The sequence below is a fragment of the Taudactylus pleione genome, unplaced genomic scaffold (assembly GCF_031769625.1).
Source record: "Taudactylus pleione unplaced genomic scaffold, aTauple2 ptg000095l, whole genome shotgun sequence".
NCBI classification, from domain to species: domain Eukaryota; kingdom Metazoa; phylum Chordata; class Amphibia; order Anura; family Myobatrachidae; genus Taudactylus; species Taudactylus pleione.
The window spans coordinates 18,487,109-18,510,012 of record NW_028284497.1 but is presented as its reverse complement, the minus strand read 5'-3'; the positions used below and the strand labels follow the sequence as shown (position 1 = coordinate 18,510,012).

The window sequence follows — 22,904 nt, the reverse complement described above, 5'->3', positions numbered from 1 at the left end:
ACATAAAAAACACACATTGAAAAAATGTTTAAAAGTATCTTGCAAGGACACCCTTCAAGGCAGTTCCACAGAGTATGTCCACAACTCTATATAATACATATTTATGAGGTCAGCATAAAAGGTTGGTTCTTATATTTAGCATAATCATCCTAAATATATTCATTACACTACACTCTTTTTAGTGATTAGTTAATGTGCATCTGACTAGACAGTACATGCAGCGGTGTTTCAAAGGCCTATTTTCCTTCTGATTGTTTTTTAATCTAGTAGGTGATTTCCTTAATGGGTCAGTGATCGCAAAAAAACGCGCTATAGCGCCTCTTTATGCGCTACAGCAAGTTGGGGACCTGCTTTTTTAAAATTCAGTGGGTCTCACAGAACGCGCTGGCTGAGTGTGCGGTCTGTAAGCAGCACTGCAGCAGCCAATCACCGCTGGCATCGTCTTCTCCACCAATCACCGCTGGCAGATTCGCGCTGCAGCAGCTAATCACCACTGGCGGCATCTTCTCCACCATTCACCGTTGGCGGATTAGCCTCAACCCATAGCTGCCGGAAGCATCTCATCAACCAATCGCTGCCGGCAGCTTCTGATTTAATTGTTCTCCAGATGGATGGACTCTGCATTCACCGGTGAGACAGGGGACAGCGCACTACCCCCAACCCCCCCTCCAGGGTTGCATAATAATCAGATTTTTTTTTTAAATGGATTCATTTGATTTAAATCAGATTTTTTGGGAATTAAACAGGTTTTTTTATTACATTTTTTTTTTTAAGTAAATGGTTTACTTTTAAACTGTTTACACCTTGTTTTAGTAATACATGAACAATTTTGAAGTGTGAACAGTAACAAACTGAACACAGTATTATAATACACACTAAACAGTTGCATCAAGAAGTACAGTTAGGCTCTGAAGTTCACTCAGTTATTTGAGTCTTAGTCAAACATGTGCATGCCTTTGTCCACGTCCTCATGTTTGTCCTCAACAGAAAAGGCTCTGTAGCATGCAACCAGCTTAGCTGCTTTTTCATTTCCCAATTTGTTGCGTGTTTTGGATTGTACAAAACCGTATGTTGATAAAAATCCTTTCAATTCCTGCACTTGATGAAACTGCGGTGACCATCTGCTTCAGAAGATTTACTACAGAAGTGTCTAACTGAAGTTGAGCTGCGTAGGACATCCACCATGCTAGAGGAGATACTTGGCGTAAAGTGTCCACTTCAAACATGTATAGTGCAAATGGTTTCATGGATGCACGAAAGTTGATGATGACCGGCATAATTTGACGAGTATTGGCATGAGCAAACTCTATATACTATACTCAATTTCAGCAGGACTAAGCTTTTTTCCCCTGTACCTAGGATCAAGTATATTAGGCAGCAAGTGGGCATCTGTGAGTGCAATTTTAGCGCTTGCCTTTGCCATCTTTACTACCTTGCTATAGTGTCCAATCTCTTCAAGATCATCTAACAGTTTCTTCCACACTTGTAAGACCTCACTGATTGTGCAGTTACATCTTTGTGCACGATCCAGGGCTACAGCAACAGGTTTCGGTCGAGCCAAATAATCTTCAGCACTCCGCTTAATACCTAAGTTAACAACTTTGTTAATACTGTCTTGTGGGATATCATCTTTGTTTTCATCACATACTCTAACAAGAATGGGCCTGTTTTTCAGAAAGGAGCTGAGCTTAAAAAAAAAAAAAAAAAAAGGGACTGCCCCCACCTACACGTCTATCTCTTCCTAAGCAAAAGTTGTAGTTTAACGTTTTGAATTAAATCATGATATAATCATTTGATCTAAATTCATGATTTCATAATTTGATTTAAATCGTGCAACCCTGACTGGGTAACTGGATGCAGCCCCCCTAAACCTGTGTAACTGGGTACAGCCCCCACTAATCCTGACTGTGTAAAGCAGGGTAAACACTTGACAGATATATCTGCAGATCGAGTGATATGCAAATATATCTGCAGATGATGGTTGTTCATACACACTGATCAACCATCATCTGTCATCTGGCCGTGGATCCCGCTGGCCGGAAAGTATATCGCGCCCCCCTCCACGCGGTCTCTGCTGCAAGTGTACGGGCGGGCAGTGAACCACCCGTACACACAGCACGATGGACAGATATATCTGCCATCGGCTGGGCAGCACAGGTGACACAATATGTCTGTGAACGACATCTTTCACAGACAAATCGCTGGTACATACTGGTTGACGGGCACCCGATATATTGGCCAATTGATAAGCCAATATATCTGCCAGTGTGTACCCAGCATAACTGTGTGCAGCCCCCCTAATCCTGACTGTGTAAAGTGTTTATCTTCCCTGACTGTGTAACTGTGTGCATTCCTTCCCGAGCCCTCGACTGCGTAGCTGTGTGTATTTCCCTTTTACCCTTACTGTAAACTGTGTGCACTGCCCACCTTTCCTCAGACACTGCCTGTCCCTTATCTTCTCCTTGCCCAAATATTGCCACAACTATCTACCCTAACCCCCTCCCTTCCCTTAGTACTGCCTGCCCTTAACCTCTTCCTTGCCCCATCACTGTCACAACTGCTGTCTGCACTTACCCCTCCCTATGACCAGTTCTGCCTGCCCTTACTGCCCTCTGGCTCCAGCTCTACCCCAACTTCTCCCTGCCTTTAACCCCAGCTCTACCCCAACTATTGATTGCCCTTAACCCCCATTATACCAACTGCTACCTGCCCCTAGCTGACTGCCCTCGCCCCCCCCTTAATATGTGATGGGACCCAAAAATAGTGGAATAGGACCCCAATTTTATAAAATGAGGGGTCCCTGGGACCCACAATTTTTTTTGCTTAGCACAATCACTCATGGGTAACTCAACAGTCACTTCATTTGATTGTCCAGTAAGACATACTTAGGATTATTGACATTATGTACAACAAAAATATGACCAGAAAGATCTCATCTGTTGTCATATCCAAGGGCAAAATCATGTAATACTAGAAAAGCAGACTGCAAAGCTACAGTATAGCTTGGGACTATTTTCCTTGAATTCAGACTCCTGATGCACGTATGTAGGCAGTTTCAATTAGCTGCAAGATCCGTGCTGTGAAGACACACGTTAATATAATCTGCAAATATTGATTGCTAATATTGCCATAAAAATTGGAACAGCTTACGTAATTCAATTAGAAAAATCAAGTTACTGACATTGCGCCAGTATCACATGATAATCCTGCAGTGTGCAAAGTATTTGAAGTGCATGAAACAACTGGGATATCACCCTGACCCCCAAAAAGGGTCAAACTGTTGGGTGGCCATAAGAAAAGTATAGGAGGCTGTTATAATGTGTCACTCGGTTGAAATGTACAACTTTTATTAAATCAATGAAAGCCGAAAGCCATCAAGTGTATTTCAGTAAATATGGTTATAGAGTATTTTGAGAAACCTGTAAAAATTAGAGTTATGGTATAACATACCTTTGTTAACTCTTTTTCTTCGCGGTCCATAGGGTTCACCGGGCACCCACCTTAACGCACCTGGTGTTATTGGGTAATCTTATCTGTTGTATTTCTGTGATTCTCTCTTCTTAGTGAGAGTGGTTCTAGAGTACAAGGGTCCTTCCTTCTCTTCTTTTTCCTTCTCCTGCTTTGGGCTTGGTAACAAACTAACTGCCTGTAGCCAGGGGCGGGGTATATATGGAGGAGGACCCAGTGCATCCTGGGAGCTGAGAGCTTGTTAACTGTTAGGTGCCTGGATCATTCCAACCACATACCCCAACGTAATTTCTGTGGACTCTATGGACCTCGAAGAAAAAGAGTTAACAAAGGTATGTTATACCATAGCTCTAATTTTTTACAGGTAACATACCTTTGTTAACTCTTTTTCTTCGAGGTCTTCTTTAGAGGAAGAGGCAACGGAGTATCTATGGAGAGACTCTGGAGGTCGGTGAACCAATGGCGTCTGGGCCAAGCAGGGACTATCAGTATTACTGTGCCGCCTTCCTGCTTGAATTTCCTGATGACCCTTGGAAGAAGGAAAAACAGAGGGAACAAATATGCCAGTCTGCAGTTCCACTTCACTTGCAGAGCGTCCACAAACTCGGCTGCAGGATCCCTGGTTCTGGACCCGTACCTGGGAACCTTGTGGTTGTGACCTGAGGCCATGAGGTCTACTTCTGGAAGACCCCATCTTTCCACTAGACTCTGAAATACCTGTGGATGAAGAGCCCACTCTCCGGCATGTATATCCTGCCAACTTAGGAAGTCCGTTTCCCAATTGAGGACTCCTGGTATGAACACCACCGAGATCGCTGGAAAATGACATGCTGCCCAGACCCGAATGTTTGATAATTCCGCCATGGCAGCCTGGCTCCGCGGGCCTCCCCGTGCCTCCCTGATGGTTGAGGTAGGCTACTGCAGTGGCGTTGTCAGATTGCGCCTGGACAGGCCTGCCCTGTAGTACTTCCTGTGCTTGAACAAGTGCTCTGAATACTGCCCGTAGTTCCAGGACGTTTATGGACAGGAGACTTTCCCTGGTCGTCCATTTTCCCTGAAATGTGTGTCGACCTGTCACTGCGCCCCATCCGCGGAGGCTGGCATCAGTAGGGAGAGGCACTCAATCTGGAAACCAGAATGGGCGACCCTTATTGAGAATGAACATCTGTAACCACCATGATAGGGACAGTTGCACTTCTGGTGAGAGACAAATCGTCTGTGACTTTATTGAGTGGTACTCCCCATTCCAGTGCGAGAGGATTAACCGATGCAATGGTCTGGAGTGGAACTGGGCATATTCCACCATGTCAAAGGTGGACACCATGGAACCCAGAACCTGCATTGCTGAATGAACAGATACTGACCGGCTGTGAAGAAACCTGCCTATCCGTAACTGAAGGGCCACAATCTTGTCTTCTGGCAGATATATCCTCTGTGCCAGAGAATCCAAGCTCGCCCCTAAATGCACCATCTGTTGTACTGGAAGAAGCGACTACTACTTCCAATTTATGATCTAGCTGTGTCTGTGATGATGCTGCAATTGTTGTGGAGATTGCGCCAATAACAGGAGATCATCCATGTATGGCAGTATCCTGATTCCCTGAAGCCTGAGGCAGGCTGTCATTACCGCCATGATTTTGGTGAACACCCGAGGAGCTGTTGATAAACCAAAAGGCAGCACCTGAAATTGGAAATGTTCCCGCAGCACCGCGAACCGCAGAAACAGTTGGTGGGATGGTGTAATTGGCACATGTAGATATGCATCCTGAATATCCAAGGACACCATAAAATCCCCTGGTTTCATTGCCAACACAATTGACCAAAGGGTTTCCATAAGAAACCTGGGCACCCGGATAAATATGTTGAGTCCCTTTAGATTCAAAATAGGCCATTGAGACCCATTGGGTATTTGAATCAAAAATAGGTTGGAATAATAACCCTTTCCTAGTTGATTCACTGGAGCCCGGATTATAACCCCTGATACCAGCAGGGAGTGCATAGACTGCCAGAGGGCCAAGGGTTTCGCAGACTCCGCTGTAGGAGTTGTGCAAAAAAACCTCTGTGGGGGACTTCTCCAGAAAGTAAGTGTGTACTCCTGGGAGACCACCTCCCGAACCCAGGCGCCTGTTGTTGTGAGAAGCCAGGTGTCCGAAAACTGAAGAAATCGGCCTCTTACCCTGGGATCCCCCAGGGGGAGGCCCCCCCTTCAGGCTGCAGGTTTATCCTTGGACCTGGAAACCGGAAGTCTGTTTGGCCAGGGTTTCTTAGATTGCGGTTTCCTGCGAGAACTGGCTCTAGAGGAAGACTGACCCTTTGCTTTTGTTTGTGGCCAAAAGGCTTGAAAGGATGACTGCCTAGGTCAGGGAGTAGATGCTGCAGGTAGACCAGCCATTTTAGAGGCTGCCACCATAGCAATAATCTTGTCCAGTTCTGTGCCAAACAAAATGCCTCCCGTAAACGGAAGAGATTCCAGGGATTTCTTGGACCCTGCATCTGCTTCCCAGTCCCTTAACTAATGGGCTCTGCGAGCCACAACTGAGAAAGCTGATGCTTTAGAGGATAATATACCAGCATCAAACGCTGCCTCTCCTAAATAGGACACTGCCTCCTTAACATAGGAGATAATTGTCACCTGTTCCTTGGAAGCTTCTGGAAGAGTCTCTTCCAGTGCCTTCATCCATTCTTCAGTGGCTTTGGAAACCTAGGCCGTAGCAATGGCTGGGCGAGTAACAGCCCCTGATAGAGAAAAGACTGCCTTGAGACATGCTTCAAGTCTCCTATACGTGCAACATTTAAGAGACGATGCAGATGGTATGGGCAATGTGGCGCTCCTGACGGCGGAACTTCCCATTTGGCAGAGTCGTCTGACGAAAAGCGGTATAAGGCCGCAACCTTTTTTGTAATATGGAATCTCCTATCCGGAGAACTCCATGCTTCCGAAAGCTGCTCAGATTTGGGAAATTCAGCTTTCACGACTTTCTGGCATTTAAATACTGGAGCCTTCCTTTGCACTGGCTCCTCATTATCTATGTTTAGCACAGTTTTGACTGCCCTAATCAGGGAGGGGACATCTGCTGCTGGAAAATGGTCCTCCTCTCCTGAGAGAGATCCTGAGAAGAGCCCTGTATATACCCACACTCATCAGAAGATGTACCAGAATCTGCAAGCTGGACGGAGTGATAGGATGAGGCCGACCGCCTTCTGGCTTTTGGCTGTACCGATCTAGCTGCTTGCAGCAGTTGCTGAAAGCTGCTGATGACGAAGCCATACTCTGACCTGAATGAGCATACATGTCCATCCAGGACGGATGCATAGGGGGAATAAACATAGTAGGTTGCAGCTGCTGAGGGTACCCCATCATCAGGGCCGGCCTATGAGCTGCCAACTGATCTGCAACCTGTACCATGGTCTGGGAAAAGGAAGCCCAAGGGGGTTCCTGCCCAGAAGCTGGTAGGTTTGACCATCTTGTATGAAATCCTGTGGGGATAACCCCGCTTTGCAGGCCATACATGACACCAGCAAAGGGGCTTCAGCCTCATGTATCTCAATTTCTTTGGACATAATATCATTAGTGTTATGCAAAGTTTTTATGCAATGTGACAATGTTTCACACCCAAATATAGCAAACACACCTGTAGCAGAGGGCTTATGAGGAGAAACAGCAGTGATAGTTATAACTGACAGTTATTCAGAAATAAGAAAGGCAGTATAACACACAGCAATGCACAAGATATATATATATGTATATATATATATATATATATATATATATATATATATACATACATACACACACATCCACACACACAATATATATATATATATATATATATATATACACACATATATATATACACATATATATATATATATATGCAATAAGCTCTTAGTCAACTACGGACAGCCTCAGGCCGAGTAGGATATAGAGCTCTGTATAACCTGATCACCGTAGAAGAGGTATTCAGGGAGACCGACCCAACCTCCTGAGAACACAGCAACCAAGAGCACCTGAGAGTGGTCTCTGGCCGATTCATATAAAGGGAGGCTGGGAGGGGCAACCAAGATGGGAAAACCGAATCTGGACCAGCGTCTGGGTTGGGGGAGGGGCTGCTGGGGAGAGCGTACCTCCCCTCTGCTGTATGGATCCACCCAGCACACTGACATGGCCGCCGCCATTTGCTTAGCCCCTGGCTGTCACGAACCCTCATATCCCGGTGGTCTAGTGTGGGTGGCAGTTTACCTGGCTCCTCACTACAGCATCCTCCGGCCAGTTTCCACCACAGGAGGCACGGACTGCCACGTGGTTCGCCGCCGTCAGCAGCTACAGGGAATCACCTTACCAGCGTCCCCGATGTTACCGGCTGCAGTCCTGGGCCCAGCTGATACCCGCCGAAGATCACCAGTTCCCTCACTGGTGTTGCGGCGCCGGCGGAGGAAGATGGAGCAGCAGCACGGACGTCTTCCAGATGCCGAGCTGGTCAGCGTTGTGCTGCTTACTCATTATACCCATTTCTCTGCTTTTTCGTGAAAATGATAAGAATATGAAGTGTTTTATTGGCCATATTATTTAAATACACTATTATTCATCAGGAGGGCTATATAAAGCCACGGCCGCTGCATGGTAGCACTTTATACATAGGGGGAGGGGCCCTAGATTGCACACCCTAAGCACAATGTGAGGTGCTACCTGATAAAACTTGTAGTGCTACAAGCAGAAAGAAAGACAGATGCAAGTGCACACTCTAAACATGCTGAACCTAATAATAATACTGCTAAATTGCATCCAAGAGGTTCTTAGCATAATAATGGCCATAATTATGGGCCTGCCCACCGCGTCCAGGTGACCTCTATCAGGCAGGTCCCTAACACTCCTATGAAACAAATACAGGGCACAGGATCCCCCAGGCCAACCCAGAAGAACTGCCCCATGGCACCACACTAGTGTGAGATTTGAAGTAAGGGTTAAAGAATAATAAAGAAGAAAGCCTATGTGTTAAGTCCTACATAAGTAGGAGGTTATAATAAAAAGTGTATAAAGTGCTACATATATTGCACTTTGTATACAGATTCAGACTCCATCGCACACAGATATAAAAGTGTCACATATCAAATTAATCAGTTTCATGAAGAGGTTTGCGACTAGCATTTTTGGTCGAAAAAGATGCAAAACAGATGCAAACCGAGTCGCATGGTTCCTGGCATCGAGAAGGGTTGTTTGGCTCAACTGCAACAATAGTATATGAGGACACATCTGTACTGACATGGTTATACTTTTGTTAGACTAAAATAAGGACTTATAACTTAAAGTAATCACTTACACTTGAGGTGTGAAATAAAATCTGCAATTTCTAACTGAATTGCAAAGTGTCGCTGCCAGTTTTTGAAGGTTTTTCAAATGAATGGTAAAAGGTTGTGCAACCTAGTTTGCGGCTAATGGAAACTGCCCTTAGTTATCACAACTTAACATTATGTTTTTACTGCATATGGTACCGAAACCGATTCTACTTATATCTCAAGGACACTACACATTGTCACCCTATAAAGGAAATGGAATAGAACATTTTATTTAATGCAATTAAAATATTGAGTACTGAGGATAGTGTACAGAACTCCAGAGTAATGCTGTTCCAGACAGGTTGAGTTATGAGCATAGATTGATGGGAAGATCTCGTCTTGTTTCCCACTTCGCCCCTAGATCCTGCTAGGACACCCTACAGGTAGAGAGGCGAAGACCCAGCAAGCAAAGTGCAGACAGTGATCCTAACAGTAAATAGCATACTACTACCTTTCTAACTACTCTTTTATTAAATAGCTCCTGACAACTTTCCTTTTCTGATTAGGAGAACCTTATAATTACTTTTCTAAAAACAAAAATAGTAAAAATAATGCAATTATCTAATTAAATAAATACTCACATTCCCTAAAAAAATTAATAAACTTCTAATGAATAGGAAACATTACCCTTTTCCTAATAAGTCGTTGCCTAACATTAAACCACAACAGTGGTGCAAAGCTTTAACTGCATAATAAATAAAAATATATTATATATATATATATATATATATATATATATATATATATATATATATATCTCATTATACTAATTACTAATAAGTTATGTTACCAATTTTGGGGTGGTGCACTTATCTTAGTACATTGCAGCCATTTAATAGCTGGTGGAGGAGGCCTAAGTCACCTAACATAATATAGACTCTGTCAAATAAAGTGACTGCACTGCATTCAGGCTCCTGACAGTTTTCATAATAATGCTCCACAGGTAAGTATGGTAATTGAGGCTTTTAAATGTTGTTAACTATAATGGGTGCTCCAAACTAGTCCCTTTCTCCGCAAAGTAAGCCCACTGTTGGCTATTTTTAGCGCATCTGTATTATAATTTATTATTTTTTATGTTCTCTGAGCATGATACTTATTACTGTTCTTTGATTGGTAAATGCATACTGTTGTAAGGTGTTGCTGCTATAATCTTATGAAAATGTTTCATAAATTATGTCACTTTGTTCCAGAAACTCCAAGTAAGGCATTACTGGTGCTGCAGTCATGGCTCCATACAGCAATGCTTGCCAAGATGGTGTAGACAGCAGTAATAAAGTGACAGTTATGCTGGGTACACACTTGCCGATGTAAACACGGACGATATGTCGGCCTGATGTGGCAACTTATCGTACCGCGGGTACACATTGAGCGATGAAATAAAGGACAGAACCCCTCGTTCTGTCCTTCATTACCTGCAGCTGCGCCGCATGTGATATCGTCTGGTTGGCAAAGCAGCACTGCCAATCAGACAATATCGCATGTGATCCGCATGATCTATCATTTCGATCCGCATCGGAACGATAGATGGTTCAATGAAGCATATAGTGTGCTTTACAGTTGCTCTCAGTGTGTCAGAGCCTGTCTCTGGCCTCACAAATACCCGTTTCACATCGGAATTCCGATTCGTACCCGGGATTTTGTACACAGGTCATTGCTGGGTGCGACCCAGCTGAGACCCCTTTCAGACTGGCAGCCCAACCTGGCTTATTGCCAGGTCGATGATATAAGCCACCCTGTGCTGAGCTAGTGCCAAGCGGCGGCTCTTCCTATGCTGTGAACAGGACCCAGGTAGCATCGACCCGGGTTACCCATTCACACTGCATCTCCTGGCCCTTTCACACTGCACGGGTTATTGCTGGCTGTGTGAAAGGGGTGTAACTGTGCTGCCCTTAAGAGTGGCTTGCTCCTCTTAGCAAAAGGATTTTACTGGACAGTTTTGCTGCACATATAATCCTGCACTTGGTATTATATTCCCTCCTCTCAATACTTCATTTTTTTTATTGGAAATAGACTGCTGGCAAAACAGTTCTTACAGCTGAAATCCTTCAGAGAAAATACTGGGTTTACAAATACTCATATAATATATTTTTCAAACTCTCTGCTACCCACAACCCTGGTTCAGACAGTTATCATGGTAGCTCGCTCTCTCTTTCTCTCTGGAGGAATCCCATTCTGTTGGCTGCTGCTTGATATGTTTCTCCCGTTTCCTCCCCTCAATCGGACTCACGTGCCCCTCACAGTGTCGCTTCTATCTGCTGACTCTGACTCCCACTTTACTACTCCTCCTGCTTCCACTCCCCACCCTCTGGACTATCACCAACACCTGCTGCCAAATTTCTTCTCCTCACACTTCCCTCAGACCAACTACCTCTACTCTTTTATCAACTATCCCTCAGGCTTCCAACTGACCTCTCTGTTTGTGCATGGGCAGTAATGTGCAATGCTATGCGGCTGTCATAATACCCCACATATTGGGCGGTATTACAATGTATTCTGCACTAATCAATTAAGACATAAGCATGGTCATTAACAATAAGACAAAGTACAGAAACTACACATGTATTTTTTAATACAAAACAGTCAACTTACCGATTTAACCAGACCTTTACTAATGGCATTTTTTGCATGTGGTCGATTTATCCCAATCACAACAATTCCTGGTGAAGTAAAAAATATATATATTTATAGTGTGCCAATTCTAAAAATTTAATAAGAAAACTGCTACAAATCACACAGACAATTATATATATAACGGATTCATCAGAAACTGCATTAGATCATTGTATTTAAAATAACTAAAAATGAAAGCAAGCTTTATGCCTGATCTCTTATGTGAACTAGCCCAAACGTGGCGAATTATTTCATCTGTACACTCATAATCTACCCAAAATAGAGCTTTATAGAAAAACTTTTTGTAGACAGCAAGGTTAACCTTTATTCTTATGTTTAGTGCTTTGTAACGAGTCTATGAAACAGCATAGTAGAAAAAGACTTCATGAACTATACCGAATGGGTTCAATCTATAAATGTATGACTTAAAAGAATTCACACACTGTGCTGGACTGCTGTGTTCTGTGCAGACTGTACAGCTCATTTGTACATCAGAGTAAAGACAGAATGAATTTGGACAAAGCAAAGGCTAATAAATACATATCTGAGTATTTGAATATTTGTTATAAATAGAAATGTTCTTTAAAAATAATCAGGTTGCTTTGGTAACACTTGCAGTTTTTATTATCAAATTCTTTCTCAAGCTACAGCAATAACCACAACAAACATTAATACCATTGACATTACCTACGCCAGAGTACAGCTTGGCAGAACAGAACATTGAGACAGGGATTACTACAAGTACTCACAGTGACTCACCGCTCTGCGGGGGTCCATGAAAAAACACGCATCTGCACAAATGTTTCAGAATGACAAGAAGTCACAATTCAAAAACAAGTCTGACTCAAGGTTCTTAGGCTTAACTCATTAACTCTGTACTTCTAAACAGAGACAATCATTTGCTATAGCTATTGCAACTATATAGACATGACAGAATGAGAAGATTGGTGCATACAATAATGGGCATGTAGAATGGGATTCCAAGAGCTTTTGGTCCTATAGCCCTTATGTCCATACATTTACCAAGTATACCTCTATATGTCTGCCAGGAATGCACAATGTGTTTATATTCATTTATAGAAGCTTGCATTCTTGATTTTATATATATTTTATTCTTGAATAATATAGAAAACAAAGGGCCTGATTTAAATCACACAGCAAATATGTGGTACGAACATAGGTGTAAAATTATGGTTACATCAATACTTTGTTTTTTAGAAACATAACTAGATACTTTTCCAAAAAAACATGTTTTAGCAGGCCCTGGCTGCCAAAACATACTGACTCTTGTAGTTCTACAAGCTCCGACATCATGCAGAAGCCTCAGGTATGCTGGAAATTGTAATTCTACAAGTGCCAGCATACCCGTCGTCAATGGCTGCCAGGGCTTGCTGTGACTTGTAGTTCAACAAAAGTACTTCATGATAATATGACTTCTCACTATTACCTTGGGACATTGTCCCATGGATGCCAGAATGGAACCTAGAATTATTCATCATAGGCCTGGTTTGTCTTCAGTAGCATAACTTGATGTCATTCCCTAACACAGTCATGGGCTACAGTTGGCCCTGGGGCCATATGTTGCCCTTCCAGACTTCATTTGCAGACCCAATCTCCTTCCTGCTTTGTTGTTAAATTTGGTTGTTGTAGCCTGTCATTTTACCTACGCCGGGAGCCCGACACCCAGCTTCCCGATCAGAGGTAAGCCGGGTGTTGGGCGCGGACAGCCGCGGGGGGGGGGGAGGAATCACTGTCAAGTGTGTACCTTGCCTTACACAGTCAAGATTAGGGGGGCTGCACCCAGTTACAGTCAGGGTTTAAGGGAGCTGCACCCAGTTACACAGTTAGGGTAGGGGGGGGGGGGGGAGTGCGCACAGTTACAAAGTCAGTGTTAAGGGGGGGGCCACAGTTACACAGTCAGGGAGGGTTAGGGGGATGCACGTGGTAACAGTCAGGATTAGGGGGGGCTGCGCACAATTACAGAGTCAGGGTTAGGGGGCTGCACCCAGTTACACAGTGAGGGTTAGGGGTGGGGGGAGGGAGTGTGCACAGTTACAAAATCAGTGTTGCGAGGGGTGGCCACAGTTACACAGTCAGGGAGGGTTAGGGGGGATGCAGATTGTCACACAGTCGGACTCTACACAGTGATGATCATAGGCTGTAAGTGATTGAGCTCAGGGTCTCCTCTATGTCACCGGCTGTCAGAGCTCGGTGTCCCGGCAGCACTTCCCCTGTAAATGCTGTGAGCCCCCCCCCAGCAGCTCCGGACCCGAGTACTCCTGACCGCTGTCCCTGTTTTATCGGTGGATGCAGAGTCCATCTGGAGAATGTGCTTGTGCCGCGGGCATTGTGGAAGGGGGGTGGTGTCAGGCGGAAATTAAATCAGAAGCTGCCGGCAGCGATTGGTTGAGAAGACGCTGCCGTCAGCTATGGGTTGAGGATAATACACCGGCGGTGATTGGTGGAGAAGACGCCGCCGCCGGTAATTGGCTGCTGCAGCGCTGCACACAGACAGCACACGTCCTGCGAGACCCGCTGAGATTTAAAAACCGGGTCCCCCAACTTGCTGTAGCGCGTAAAAACGTGCTATAGCGCCTATTTTGCGATCACTGACAGATAGGCGTCTCTTTAATTGATTAAATGTATTCACTTAACGTAATACAAATGTGCCAATATGCGGCCCTTTTAAAGGTTAGTGGGCTAATGTACCCCCAAAGTGTATCAGGTTACCTATCAATGTGCAAATACAACTCCTGCCCTTTTTTAAAAGAAACTATTCTTGTATTGTTGTTTATCAAACAAATAACTAGAAGGATTCCAAAGGAAAGAAGGGGAGGTGATATGAACGTTAGCAAGAATAGATAGTGAGCTTACAATACAGAAAAATGGAGTTAGTCATAACAACATGTTTCAGTGTATTTGTGGAGGTACATAATCATTCAAGAGAGAAAAACATTCAGTCTATAATCAAAGAGGTATACTGTATATTAATCGCCCAGGTGTTCCATTTTAGATATGTTGGAATGTATAGGGACATAAATGGATGGGTGATTGGTTCAGTGAGCATAGAGGGAGTGGGAATTTGCAATAAGTGAGTAGCAGAGATGATATGGAAGGAGTCACTGAAATGTTAAAGTTTTCCAAAATATAGAATTTAGTTTGTCATGTAAAGGAAGGGGTCTGCACAATGACCTGTCCATGGAGTGTAAGGGGCATATTCAATTTGGAGCGAAAAGTCAGTTGCCAGACTTTTCGCCGTCATCGGAGGTTTAGCTGTCAAAAACTTATCACGCGCCTCCCCGCATATCAGCGTATTCAATTCCAAATTGGCGAAAACGGGACCCGGCAAAATCGACGAAAAGTCCTGTTGTTTTTGGGGAAATCAGCCTGACACCCCCCCCAAAGATGCTCTGACATGGGGGTTCACTATGGGTACCCCCGAATAGCCCTGTAAAAGGTATTTGGGGTCTTTGAATGGTCTCAATAGGTGTTATTTAGCGTCTTTAGGAGAGTGGTGAAGAATAGCATTTAGCAACTTTTTTGAGTCAAAATAAGTAGTCCCATCAAATTTGGGGTACTTGAAAATAGGTGCAAGCATATTTAAAAATCACTAAAGTCAAGCATTAAAAAGCACCAAAAACGCACCTTCAGCAAGCACCTGCAATCAAAAATACACCTCCCCCATACTTGAAGACCCCCCCAAAGGCTATTTCGCTAGTTTTTGCATTTGTACCCCACACTTTGATTTTACTCGCCCACTTTTTCAAAGTGCTTTTTTGGGGTGTCCTGTGTGTTTTTTGTATGCGTTTTTTGACACAGTTTGACACAAGAGGGGGTATACAAAGGGTACAGAGTGGTTTCCGCACCTCTGCAATTTTTTCCGCCGGGTATTCAAACTTTTTCGCCTATTACAGTGCATTGCGTTTTCGCACCGGCGAAAAGACGCTAAAATTTAATATGGGGATAAATGAAATAGTCGAAAATGACGTCATCGGAGAAAAAGTTTCACCGAGAACGGCTTTTCACTCCAAATTGACCCTATGGACGGAATTCAATTGTTTTCTTATGCCCAATCCCTAAAGTGAAGGGGCAATATTCAATTGTTAGTGCCGACGGGCACTAGTTAATGGGCGCCCATTACTTATCGCGCATGACACACTGAAATCATACTTGCCAACCATTTAAATCTCCTCTCCGGGAGAAGCCTGTAGAGGAGAAGTAGCTGGCCACTTCGGGGTGTGGGGCCACACTGTCATTAGTTCTACCACAGTCACGTCAAACTGCCACAAATCACGAGACCGCGAGGAGGGAACGTGGCTAAATGGTGTGTTTTTGCATCATACGGAGCCGCGATTCTCGGCAGTTAGCTCCCCATCCTGCCCACTTCACTAGCAAGTGGGTGGGATACAGGAGATCTGGACAATCTTCCGGGAGTACGGGGGGCTACCCGATAATTTGTGAGCCTCCCGCAACTTCTGGGAGAGTGGGTTAAGTATGACACAAATGCACACCAGGTTTAGACACATAAAGCAGCTGCACCCATGCAATATAATAGGCGTGCTGCGTTTGGTGCTCCAAAGCCTGACTTTTCAGATTTCTGCTCGCCACCTCAGGAGGGTGCAGGCAGAAATAATGGACTTTCACAGCACTCACGCCCATCGACACAAACATTTGAATTGCTCTCGTCACTTTAGACAGGAATTGCAGACAGCGCAAAAACAACTGAATTCTCCTCCCAAAAGCAAGAAAACTTATACAGTATTGGGAATAATGCTAGCGATGTATTCCATACTGCAGACTTACCACATTCTGTATATAATAGAAAGCAAGGAGGAAGGTTCTGAGTTTTATACAAACAATGCTCAAAATTGAAGAGAAAATGAAGCTGCATTGATACATTAGCCATTAATGAATGGAGAATATTGAGGAAGTTTGCTCCCATTGCCACATTAGTTGAAAGAGCAAGGCTCTATCTAGTACATCATATCTTTTACATTTTTTTTCATCTTACCACCATCACTACGGTGATGGCAAACTGTGCCAAATTATTAAGTGGTGAAACAGTTAACTTTCGCCTCTTGTGTTTAAAACCTAATCCCTTATCAGGAAGGCGTTATGTTAATTTACAGGCAAGTCAGTGTACAGACTCCCATGGAGAGGTTATGCACATGCTCACTATGGGAGAAAACTTACAGAGCTGACTGGGCTTGCGCATGCACAATACGAAAACACAGGAGCCCAGCCTTCTGTATCAGTGACACAGAGAAGGCACAACACCGGACACAATAGGTTTGTACAGGACCTTTACCAGCAGGCAAATAATTGATATGACCCTTCCAGCAGGTGACAATTTGATAGGTTGCAGTGTTTTCACATTATGTATTACTGCAATAAGTAACCATACAAAATGTATTTCAGAACAGAAATAATGAGAGTTATGGTAAGAACTTAGCTTTTAGTGTCCACAGGGAGACCTTGGGGTGTAGGTGATGGAACTGAATCCGGCACCAAGCAGTTAAAGCTTTCAGCTCCCAGGATGCACTGGGTCCACTCCCCCTATACCCAGCCCCCGAGCCAGAGGCACCATGGTTCGTAATAAGCCAAAAGCCGGAGGAGGATAAGAGAGTAGGAAGACTGGTACACTCAAGAATCCCCTTCTCACACAGAAGGAGATGGAAAACCGGTGACCAGCAACATAGCCCATATGAAGCCAGGTGCGTCAGGGCGGGTGAACTGTGGACCCTATGGACGTCGAAGAAAGAGTTAACAAAGGTAAGTTCTTACCATAACTGATTTTCTTCTTCAGGGTCCGTAGGCTCCACAGGGTGACCTTGGGGATGTCCCAAAGCAGTCCTTTTAAGGGTGGGGACGCTCCTGCGCTGAGAGGAGAACACGGCACCCAAAGGAAGCATCCTGAGAGGCGATGGTATCAAAAGCATAGCACTTTAGAAAGGTCTGGACAGAAGACCATGTGGCCACCTTACAAAGCGGAACAACCCTGGCGCCACGGCGAGCTGCCCAAGAGGGACCCACAGACCGAGTAGAATGAGCACTCACCACTAGGGCACCTAATACTTGATTGCTTATGCTCTGTTGCTTATCTGGGTGATACGGTCGCTAATGTAGCAATATATATTATCCATGTCCTGGTCCTGTATTGTATTGTTCTGTAAGTCGCTTGTCTACAACTTGTTTATGTACTTTGTAAGGCACTGCGGAACATTTGTGGCACCATATAAATAAATAATAATAATAATAATAATAATAATAATAATTAACAGAAGCCGGAACAGGCAGGCAAGCCTGCGTGTAAGCCTCTGAGATAAACAAACATTGGCTAGATGGCTTTGTATGACTATTGGCTGGCCATCCCTTCTTGTGGAAGCCATAGAGCACAAATAAGGAGTCCGATTTCCGGAAGGAACTTGTACGGTCCACATAAATTTTGAGGGCGCGAACCACGGGCCTGATTCAGACCTGCTCGCAACAAAACGGGGCGGCTGCCGATGTTGATCGACAGCTCGCCCCGTTTTGTAGGCGGGGAGGGGGGGTGGCTGGCCAAACGGAGGCCTGCCGTTTGAGGGCGGCCCTACTGACATCACTCGTGAAGTCAGCAGTTGAGCTTCCTGCTCTATTAGAGCAGGAAGCTCACTGGGGTTTGCGGGAACGAGACCCTACCACAAGGGTCTTGTCGCAAGCCCGATGGTCGCTCGCAAAAGCTGTGGATGGTCACCCACAGCTTAGCGTGCGGCCAGGAGGCCAGATTGAAAAACAAAACAAAAAACAGGCCGCCCAGATTCAGAGCGAGCGCTCACAAAGAGCGTCCGGCTCTGAATCAGGGCCCACATCCACAAAGGCCTCACCTGCCGAGAGGTCTGGTGATTGAAAGGCCGGCACTATAATTTCCGCATTAATGTGGAAACTAGAAACCACTTTAGGAAGGACTCTGTGGTAGATCCTAGCAGAAGCTGGCTCTAAGCATTGTGCTGATGACAGAGCTAGAGAATCTTTTGGACATTAGGAGGGATGTCTCAAGAGCCACGCCATCAAAGACAAGGACCCTGAGACAACAGGTCCGGACATTGAGGCAGCAGGAACGGAGTGTCGATGGAGAGACTCCGAAGATCTAAATACCAATGACGTCTGGGCCAAGCTGGAGCCACCAGCAGGACAGTGCCTCCGTCTTGTTTGAACTTCCGTAGAACTCGAGGAAGAAGGGAGACTGGAGGAAACAGGTACGCGAACTGGAAGGTCCACTTCACTGACAGAGAGTCCACCAAGGTTGCCTCGGCATCACTTGTTCTGGACCCATACACTGGTAACTTGTGATTGTGTCGGGAAGCCATGAGGTCCACATCTGTGAGGCCCCATTTGTCCACTAGGAGTTGAAACACCTCTTGGTGAAGAGACCATTCCCCTGGATGCACGTCATGACGGCTGAGGAAGTCCGCTTCCCAATTGAGAATTCCCGGAATGAACACTGCCAAAATGGCCGGGAGGTGACACTCTGCCCATGCCAGAATGCGTGACACTTCTGTCATTGCTGCCTGACTTCGAGTGCCTCCCTGATGGTTGATGTAAGCCACCATGGTGGTGTTGTTGGACTGAACCTGCACAGGTTTTCCATGAATTATGTGTTTGGCCAACTGGAGGGCCCTGTACACAGCCCGAAGTTCCAATATGTTGATTGGAAGGGTTGCTTCGACTGCTGTCCAACGACCCTGAAAAGAGTGCGGACCGGTCACTGCACCCCGGAGACTGGCATCTGTTGTTAGGAGTACCCAGTTCGGGATCCAAAAGGAGCGACCCTTGGTTAGATGAGACGTCAGTAGCCACCAAGACAGAGACAGACGCACCTCCGGGGAGAGCACTATTGTCTAAGTTTTGACAGGTGGGGCAATACGTTCCATCTGGAGAGGATCAGCCCCATCAGAGGTCAGGAATGAAATTGAGCATATTCCACCATGTCGAAGGTGGACACCATAGATCCCAGAACCTGCAATGCCGAGTGTATTGACACATGGCGACTGTGGAGGCATCTGCGTATACGTAGTTGTAATGTGATGATCTTGTCTGAAGTCAGAAAAATTCTCTGCTGTTGAGAATCCAGGAGAGCCCCCAAATGAATCATCCTCTGCGAGGGATTCAGGGAGGACTTCTTCCAATTGATTAACCACCCGTGTGCCTGTAGAAAGGCAATTGTCAGTTGCAGGTTGTGGCGAAGCACTTCTGGAGAACCTGCCAACAGAAGGAGGTCGTCCAGGTATGATAGTAGCCGGATACCCTGCTTCCGCAGATGGGCCACCATAATGGCCATAACTTTGGTAAACACCCTCGGACCTGTGGATAGGCCAAAGGGTAGCGCCCTGAACTGGAAGTGTTGCTGCAGTATAGCAAACCGGAGATGACGCTGATGAGAAGGCATTATAGGGACATGAAGGTATGCGTCCTGAATATTCAGAGACACCATAAAATCCCCAGGTTCCATAGCCAGTATATTGAAGCGTAAGGTTTCCATCTTGAACCTGGGCACCCTGAGGAATTTGTTTAGGGATTTGAGGTTGAGGATAGGCCGATGAGATACATTCGGCTTCTGCACCAGAAAGAGAGTAGAATAGTAACCAGTCCCACGCTGGCATGGTGGAACTGGCACAATTACCCCTGCTTTCAGCAAGGACTGCATGACTTTCTGGATCTGTAAGGCCTTGTTCTTGTCTGAAGAAGGGCCTGAGAGACCACGTCTCTTACCCAAGCGTACTTGTGTCACAAGCCACCGCACTGCGAATGCAGGGCGAGCGTTCGCTGAAACTCCTCCAACCTCCTGTTCATCATGCCAGGATTGATCTGGTTTGGCTCCTGCTTATATTTTCTCCTGGTGTGAACGCGGCTCTGATGCCGGTAATAGCTTTTCAAGTGTTTCCGGGTGTGGTCAGTCTCCTGTTGTTTCTAGTCCAGTTCCGGTTATCCTGTCAGCCTTATTTCTTGCCTGCCATTTGTACCATCGAAGCACCACGCTCCGCATAACATCTGCCACCTGCCGATTGTGTCATCTAGGCGGCACGGTGCGCATTCCAGCTCCCAGCCGCTTGTGTCACCCCGGCGGCACAGAGTGCACCTCATTGTCCAAAGTACACAACCCAGCGTACCATCGCTTGTGTCAACCCGGCGGCACAAGTCGCAAACCAGCATCTTAAGTACGTCTCTACTGTATTATCACTAGTGTCAACTCGACGACACTAGGTATCTTCAACTTCTACCTGCAAAGGCATACCAGCCCTCAAGGCTGCATCTTGCTCACGGCCACAGGCCGCAAAAAGCCAAGGCATATCAGCCCTCAAGGCTGCTACACGGCCCAAAGGCCACATCTTGCTCACGGCCCAAAGGCCGCAACCAGCCAAGTTTTCCAGCCCTTAAGGCTGCTACACGGCCCAAAGGCCGCATCTTGCTCACGGCCCACAGGCCGCAACTAGTCAAGGTTTTCAGCCTTCAAGGTTGCTGCACGGCTCAAAGGCCGCACCGTGCATATGGTCCACAGGCCACAGTCAGTCAAGGTCATCTGCTCACAAGACTAACAGCATTACACTCCTTGACTAAACCTCCGATTCCTAACACCTTGGTGGTTTGACACCAGCACTGGGTGAACTGAAGAAGTCGGCCTCCCACGTTGGGGTCCCCCAAAGGGAGGCACACCCCGCAAAGCTGAGTGTATATCCTCTGGTTTGGAGGCCGGACGTCTTGTGCTGCAGACCTGTTTCTTAGGCTTAGTGGCCTTCTTGGTAGTGGACTGTCTAGGAAAGGACTGCCCTTTGAAATTACTTTAGGGACAAAAGGATCTAAAGAAGGAGGTTTGAGATTTTGAAGGAGCAAATGCTGAAGGCTGAAACGCAGATTTTGATTTTGCCAACATGTCAACAATCTTGTCCAGGTCTGGACCAAACAAAATCTCCCCATTACAGGTAAGGCTTCCAGGCCTTTCTTAGAATCGGCATCCGCACTCCAAGAGCGCAGCCACAGGGAACGGCGAGCCGACACAGCCACGGCCGAGACCCTGGAGGTCAGTTGACTAGTATCTAGAGCAGCCTCACAGATATATGTAGCCGCATCCCGGATGTGGCCAACCAGCGACACCTGATTCTCCAGAACTTCCAAGGGGAAGGAGTCCTCAAGTGCATCGGCCCAACACTCTATAGCCTTAGATACCCAGGAGATAGTCATGGACGGGCGGGCAACAGCTCCTGAAAGAGAGTATACTGATTTCAGGCAAGTTTCCACTTTCCTATCTGCAGTATCTTTCAAGGAAGAGATGGAAGACATAGGTAACGTTGCACTTCTAATCAATCGTGTAATGTGGGAATCCACTGCAGGGGGCGATTCCCACTTTTTACAATGAGCCTCAGGAAATGGGTAACATGAGGCCAAACGTTTTTGAGGTTGAAACCTCTTACCAGGTGATTGCCAGGCAGCAGCCATGTGATCCACTAGCTGATCTGATAGAGGGAACACGGCCAAAGTCATCTTTATCTGTTTAAACAGAGGGTGTAGATCTGACTGCACGCACCAAGGCAGGAATATTAATCCCGGACTTAGTCTCCACCTCTTGCAAAGGGAAGTCTGGGTTAGAGGTGTCAGCTACTTCTCCGTCATCAGATGACATCTCGGACTCAGATAGTTGAGTGGATTGAGAGGACACCACAGGACGCTTAGTTGCCCTTACAGGTCTCTCACTCTGCAACATGGTCTGAATGGCCATAGAGGAAACTGCCAGATTCTGCACTGAAGTAGATAAAACATCCACATAATTAGTGGTAGTCCCTGTGAGGGAATGACAGGCTGCTGTGGTAGCCCCATAGGAGGAAAAGCAGCAGAGACCGCTAGATGGCCCGCAATGGAGGCCAGTATCTGTGAAAAGACCGCCCAAGGGGGCTCCTGTACCGATGTCGGGGGGTTTGAGGTACCCGGTGGATTATAACACCTCACAAATAACCCATCCAGAACCAAATCTCCTCACTGAAATCTGCATTGCAGAATAGGTGCAGAAATGTGTTCATTACCTTTGTCAGACATCCCTGCAGAGCAAGATAACACACAATATGGCACTGGGTACAATGTAACCACGAGTATGTACAAATACTAGCAGGGAAGCAATATATTGGTCCCGTCTTATGCTTGGGTAAGCTTCAGGGACCGGCTGCCTAAATATGGCACAGTGCAGCACACAACAGCATGTGACCAACCTCACAAATATTGTTTATAATATATATATGTATATATATATATATATATATGTATATATATTATATATAAAAATTTCTCCAAGTCCTGCACTCACATCAACATTAGTCTCCAGCATAGGGGTGCACTCCAGCCACACCAGTCCATTTTCCAGATAGCAGGCAACAATATTAATCCCAATGGAGGCACTCACCAGTCAGATGTATCAAAAAGATGATTTATTCCAATGTTATCAAAAGTTGAAATAGCGACGTTTCTGT

General features: G+C 45.6%; 1 protein-coding gene across 2 annotated transcripts in view; it reads right to left on the bottom strand.

The window, feature by feature from the left end:
• Window positions 1–22,904, bottom strand: part of AUH (AU RNA binding methylglutaconyl-CoA hydratase) — a 460,835-nt gene that overhangs the window by 283,148 nt on the left and 154,783 nt on the right. For both annotated transcript variants that reach the window (XM_088470044.1, XM_088470043.1), the window contains exon 2: window positions 11,392–11,459. Coding sequence is in view for 1 of the 2 variants with exons in the window: in XM_088470043.1 (XP_088326169.1) it covers window positions 11,392–11,459 (68 nt within the window). In the remaining variant the exon portion in view is untranslated. The remainder of the gene's footprint in view (window positions 1–11,391; window positions 11,460–22,904) is intronic.